General features: G+C 48.6%; 1 protein-coding gene across 2 annotated transcripts in view; it reads left to right on the top strand.

The window, feature by feature from the left end:
* Positions 1-5,822, top strand: part of LOC138751983 (cation channel sperm-associated auxiliary subunit TMEM249-like) — a 45,788-nt gene extending 39,966 nt beyond the window's left edge. For both annotated transcript variants that reach the window (XM_069915106.1, XM_069915105.1), the window contains one exon: positions 5,416-5,822. In XM_069915106.1, the coding sequence (XP_069771207.1) occupies positions 5,416-5,520 (105 nt within the window). In that variant the 3' untranslated portion in view covers positions 5,521-5,822. The remainder of the gene's footprint in view (positions 1-5,415) is intronic.
* The last annotated feature ends 202 nt before the right edge of the window (positions 5,823-6,024 follow it).

The raw sequence follows: 6,024 nt of genomic DNA on the forward strand, positions 1-6,024 counted from the left end.
ACGGTCAACCAGTTTACCTATCTCGGCTGCACCATTTCATCAGATGCAAGGATCGACAATGAGATAGACAACAGACTCGCCAAGGCAAATAGCGCCTTTGGAAGACTACACAAAAGAGTCTGGAAAAACAACCAACTGAAAAACCTCACAAAGATAAGCGTATACAGAGCCGTTGTCATACCCACACTCCTGTTCGGCTCCGAATCATGGGTCCTCTACCGGCACCACCTACGGCTCCTAGAACGCTTCCACCAGCGTTGTCTCCGCTCCATCCTCAACATCCATTGGAGCGCTTACACCCCTAACGTCGAAGTACTCGAGATGGCAGAGGTCAACAGCATCGAGTCCACGCTGCTGAAGATCCAGCTGCGCTGGATGGGTCACGTCTCCAGAATGGAGGACCATCGCCTTCCCAAGATCGTGTTATATGGCGAGCTCTCCACTGGCCACCGTGACAGAGGTGCACCAAAGAAAAGGTACAAGGACTGCCTAAAGAAATCTCTTGGTGCCTGCCACATTGACCACCGCCAGTGGGCTGATAACGCCTCAAACCGTGCATCTTGGCGCCTCACAGTTTGGCGGGCAGCAACCTCCTTTGAAGAAGACCGCAGAGCCCACCTCACTGACAAAAGGCAAAGGAGGAAAAACCCAACACCCAACCCCAACCAACCAATTTTCCCTTGCAACCGCTGCAATCGTGTCTGCCTGTCCCGCATCGGACTTGTCAGCCACAAACGAGCCTGCAGCTGACGTGGACTTTTTACCCCCTCCATAAATCTTCGTCCGCGAAGCCAAGCCAAAGAAGAATCATTCAATGGTTCTATGGTTCTACCTTTAAAATATCATAAACCTCCATGAGGTCCCCCCTCAGCCTCCATCTCTCAAGGGAGAGCAGTTCCAGCCTATCCAGCCTCACCTTGTAACTCAATCCCTCCAGTCCAGGCAACATCCCTGTGAATCTGATCTGCACTCTCACTTGTTCAATCACACCTTTACTCTGGTGTGATGACTGGAACTGCACACGATACTCAAGTGTCATGTTATGTACAACTACACATGGATCAGAGAGGATCACTGGAGTCCCCCTTCTCATTCCCCCCCCCCCCACCCCGCCGCCCCGCCACCTCCATGGATGTGATCTACCGGGATTATTGTCTGAGGAGAGGGTGTAAAATCATTGGGGACACGGCATCTTCCAGCTGCTCCCATCGGGAAAGAGATGTAGGAGGATCAGAGCCAGCACCACCAGGCTGAGGAGCAGCTTCTTCCCAGGGGCAGTGAGAAACCGTTCACACTGACCCTCTGAGACGCTCATATTTACAGAACATTATTTGTGTATTTATACATGTGAATACTCGTCCGGCATAGGTATTGTTTGTGTTACGTCTGGGTGTGTGTCTGCATGTTTCTGCACCGAGGACCAGAGAATGCTGTTTCGTTGGGTTGTACTTGTACAATCAGATGGCTTGACTTGACGGCCCCAACTCTAGAACTGGAATCCTCGGCCAATGAAGGCAAGCATGCGGCCTCCCTTCTTCACCACCCTGTCAACCTGTGTGGCCATTTTCAGGGAACCAGGTACTTGAGAGTCCCTCCGTCCCTCTGATGTCCAGGGCCCTGCCATTCATTGTTAATGTTCTCCCCTGGTTTAACTTCCTGCAATGATAAATTTATAGTAACTATCGAAACCAGTTCCAACCATTTAAACCTGGTGCTGCCCAATTATGCCCAAATTAACCGTGGACACCAGCGACCCCAGTTGGAATCTTGTGCTGTCTGCAAGGAGTTTGTACGTTCTTCCCGTATCTGCGTGGGTTTCCTCCGGACGCTCTGGTTTCCTCCCACCCTCCGAAATGTAAGGGGGTTGTGTGGTAATTGAGCAGCATGAGCTCGTAGGCCGTAAAGGCCTGTTACCGTGCTATAGGCCTAAATCTAAATTAAAATGTATTAAATTTAAACACTGTTTGGTAGGGTGGAAAGAAACCGGAGCACCCAGAGGAAACCCACACAGCTATGGTGAGAACATATAAACTCCTTACAGTCAGCGCTGGATTCGAACCCCATCGCTTGCACAGTAATGGCTTTGTGCTAACCGTGCCACCCAAATGCACGACCTCGCCCTTGTCTGAGTTCAATTTAATCTGCCGTTCCCTTGTCCATATTCCCCCATTGATCACATTCCTAGTCAATGGCTGGATGGGAGAAGCCAGAGAGAGGTGGTGGATTATTGCTCCTCAGACTGGAGGCCTGTGTCAAAGGAACGGCGTAGATTTTACTTTAGTAAGGCCTTTGACAAGGTCCTGCATGGGAGGTTAGTTCAGTCGCATGGTAGTCATGGTGAAGTAGTGAACTGGATTTGACAATGGCTGGATGAGAGAAGCCAGAGAGTAGTGGTGGACAGTTGCTTTTCAGACTGGAGGCCTGTGACTAGTGGTGGGCCTCAGGGATCGGTGCTGGGACCATTGTTGTTTGTTGTCTATATCAATGATCTGGAAAACAATGTGGTAAATTGGATCAAGTTTGAAGATGACACTAAGATTGGAGGCATTGTGGACAGCGAGGAAGGTTTTCAAAGTTTGCAGAGGGATCTGGACCAGCTGGAAACATGGGCCGAAAAATGGCCGATGGAATTTAATGCAGACAAGTGTGAGGTGTGGCATTTTGGAAGGACAAACCAAGAAAAGACGTACACAGTGAATGAGAAGTATGGTAGAACAGAGGGACGAGGATTACAGATACATAATTCCTTGAAAGCAACATTATAAGTGGATAGGGTTGTAAAGAGAGCTTTAGGCATATTGGCCTTCACAAATCAAGGTATTGAATACAGGAGATGGGATGTTATGATAACGTTGTATAAGACATTGGTGAGGCCAAATTTGGAGTATTGTGTGCAGTTTTGGTCACCAAACTACAAGGATGGGAACGATATGGAGGGCTATGGATTGGATGTAGGTCAGTGAGACTAGGCTAAAAAAGCAGATGCCGATGCCCCCGCACTGTCGTTGTCCAACCCGATCGCCCGCAAACCCCGCCCTCCCGCACACAGGCCTGAGTAAGGATTATGAACTTTAATCTCAGGATAAAACGATCTTCCAATAGTTTCATGTCACAGTGATAAATATATTCCTGGTTAAAAATGGTCCTGCACCTGGATACAAGCTCATTAGGCATAAAACTTGAAAAGTGTGTAAATCAAAGGATATCTGTACCAATGGAAAAAGGGCATGGCAAATAACCCTGCTAGAGTTCATTTGATTGTTTCAGGAATCATGTTATTCTCCCACATCCTCAATAGCCCTCAGATTTTACTATTCGACAGCACACTAGCAACATTTGACAAATCCTCTATAGAGAAATATTATTTATTGAATATTTTATTTCTCATTTGTTCATGCTTCTGGAAAGAGTTTTTCCAAAACTATTATTAAACATTTATTTTAATAAGAAAAAGTTTAACATATGTTGAAAGAAGAGAAAACATGCAGATGTTGTTGAAAATTTTCAATAAATATTTAGTTCGGCCCTCGACTTAGTCCAAGTTTTTAATTTTGGCCCTCCGTGAATTTGAGTTTGACACCCCTGCCCTAGAGGATAGAAGAATGAGGGGAGATTTACAATTATGAGGGGGATAAATGTAGGTCGGCTTTTTCCACCAAGGGAAAGGTTTAGGAGGAACATGAGGGGGAATGTCTTCAGACAGAGAGCAATGGGAGTGTGGAATGAGCTGCCAGCTGAAGTGGTGAATGCAGCTCAATTTTAACATTGAAGAAGAATTTGGACAGGTACATGGATGGGAGGGGAATGGAGGGCTATGGACTGGGGGGCAAGTCAGTGAGGTGAAGCAAAAAAAATGGTCTGGCACAAACTAGAAGGGCCGAAGGGGCCTGTTTCTGTGCTGTAATGACTGTGTTTCTATGGTTCTAACATGCAACCTTCTTCACTGACCACCATATCACCAACTTTAGCGTCATCTGCAAACATATTCACCACGCCACCTCGTATTCCTACTAATATATGGGTGGCCAACACTGACTGTGACCTCCCACCCATTGCAGACACCTATGTGAAGGGCAGCCAACCCTCACGATTCTGCCATAACCTCTTCCCACTGCTGCCCTCAAGCAGAAGGTACAGGAAGCCTGAAGAAAACAGCGTAAGTGCGCCAAGGGCTCTGAGGGCTTCCTGATCACGTCAGAGATTTGGATCTGGAGCTCGGGTGGCCAGCGGTTTGGTCTGGATTCCGTGCAGCCACAGAAGCTTTGAGAGCGCTGGAGGCGAATCCACGGGCACACGGTAACTCTGGGGGTGGGGGGGGGGGGTTCTTCTGTTTCTTTTTCTCTGACTGTAAGGGGCACCAAGAATCTGCTTGTAAAAAACATCCACCATCTGCAATCATGGCTCCACGAGACCCTGATTGGGATGCTAAACAGGTCCTACACCTTGCCCAAGGGTGACCTGTCGGCTATCGGATGGAAGGAGGGCCTTACAGCTCCTTTTGCTGACCGACACCAGGCTTGTAATATTACATCTGTTTTATTACATAACAATAAATGAATCTTAAATCTTGAATCTCCAGCTTCAAAAACAGATTATTTCCAACAGCCATCAGGCTCTTGAAAAGTGTGTGATTCAAGATTCCTTTATTAGTCATGTAATATTACATGTAATATTACCCCCCTGCCTGAATCACCATTAGTGTTGCCCGGCACCCCTTACAGTATGAGAGAAAGAGAAGGAAAAGAGAGCCCCTTCAGAGTCCCTGAGTGTCCGTGAATTCCCCGCATCCTCTGCAGCCACACGGACTCCTGTTCAATCTATCGACATCCCAAGCTCCAGATCCAAACCTCCAATGTGATCAGGAAGTCTTCAGCATCCAAAGCCCCTTCGGGAGCCCTTCTTACCCTTGGCGCCTTCTCCAATCCTGGCTCCGATACCTAGTCTCCATGAGCCAGCCTCCAGCAGCCCCTGTGGGTCCCCCCGACCGCAGGTCGCCCACAGCCTGTGCGGAGCTTTCAGCCACTGATCCCGTCGCAGGTCCATCGCTGTGGTCACTGTCCCGTAGATCTGTCTCCTCTGCTTCTCAACGGTGATGGGGGGAGAGTTCTCCCCATTTCTGGTGCCCTGCACCGGTTCGCCGGAGTCTGCGGCCATCTTGAGCATTGACCTCCGCGGTTGCAGAATTTTACTGACAAGCACCGTTGGCTCCTTTAACAGGCTGATATGGAGCCACCAGCATCTGGTTGGACCCTGCGGAAAAGCGCTGTGTCTCTGCTCTCCCGAATCTGCACCGGTGGCAACATTAACATTACAGCAGCTTCGTAAACTCATCGCCATTAACCTACTGAATAGTATCATTGCCTCGTAACTTTTTAAATACTAAGGCTGAACTGGTGATTCTAATTTCTTTTTCAGAGTCTTGAGAAGCTGGGACTGCGTCTGGCCGCAAAGTTAAACCTGAATTACTTTGATTGCTGTGATGTATCTTCAAGGCATTTCATTAGACACTGGCCACACTGAAGGAATGGAGCTCCAGGAAGGGGGGGGCTGGGGGCACAGATCAGACAGACACCATCTTGCCCCCAGTGTTCCAAACACTCCCTCCGCTGCATCTTCCAAGTTCAGCCTCAGCCTCCCTTCATGGCAACCAGCTCGGAGACAACAACGTTGCCATTCTCCAAAACACAAAACCGGAATAAGAATCGGATTTACGAAACCAGCATCATGAAGGTTGTTGATTGAGGCACTGAGAGCATGCATCACTGTAAATTACAATTCTGCAAATACAAGTTTTAAAAAATAAAGCAAAAAGGAGAAAGTGAGGGGGTGTCTGTGGTTCATTGTCCGTTCAGAGATCTGACAGCTGGGGGGGGGGGGGAGGGGGGAGAAGCTGTCCTTGTGCCCCTGGGTGTTTGTCTTCAGACTCCTGGACCTCCTTCCTGATGGTAGCAGTGAGAAGAGGGCCTGGCCTGGGCGGTGGGGGTCCTTGCGGATAGAGGCTGGAGTGAAGACTGAAGCCCATGA

The sequence above is a fragment of the Narcine bancroftii genome, chromosome 1 (assembly GCF_036971445.1).
Source record: "Narcine bancroftii isolate sNarBan1 chromosome 1, sNarBan1.hap1, whole genome shotgun sequence".
Lineage (NCBI taxonomy): Eukaryota > Metazoa > Chordata > Chondrichthyes > Torpediniformes > Narcinidae > Narcine > Narcine bancroftii.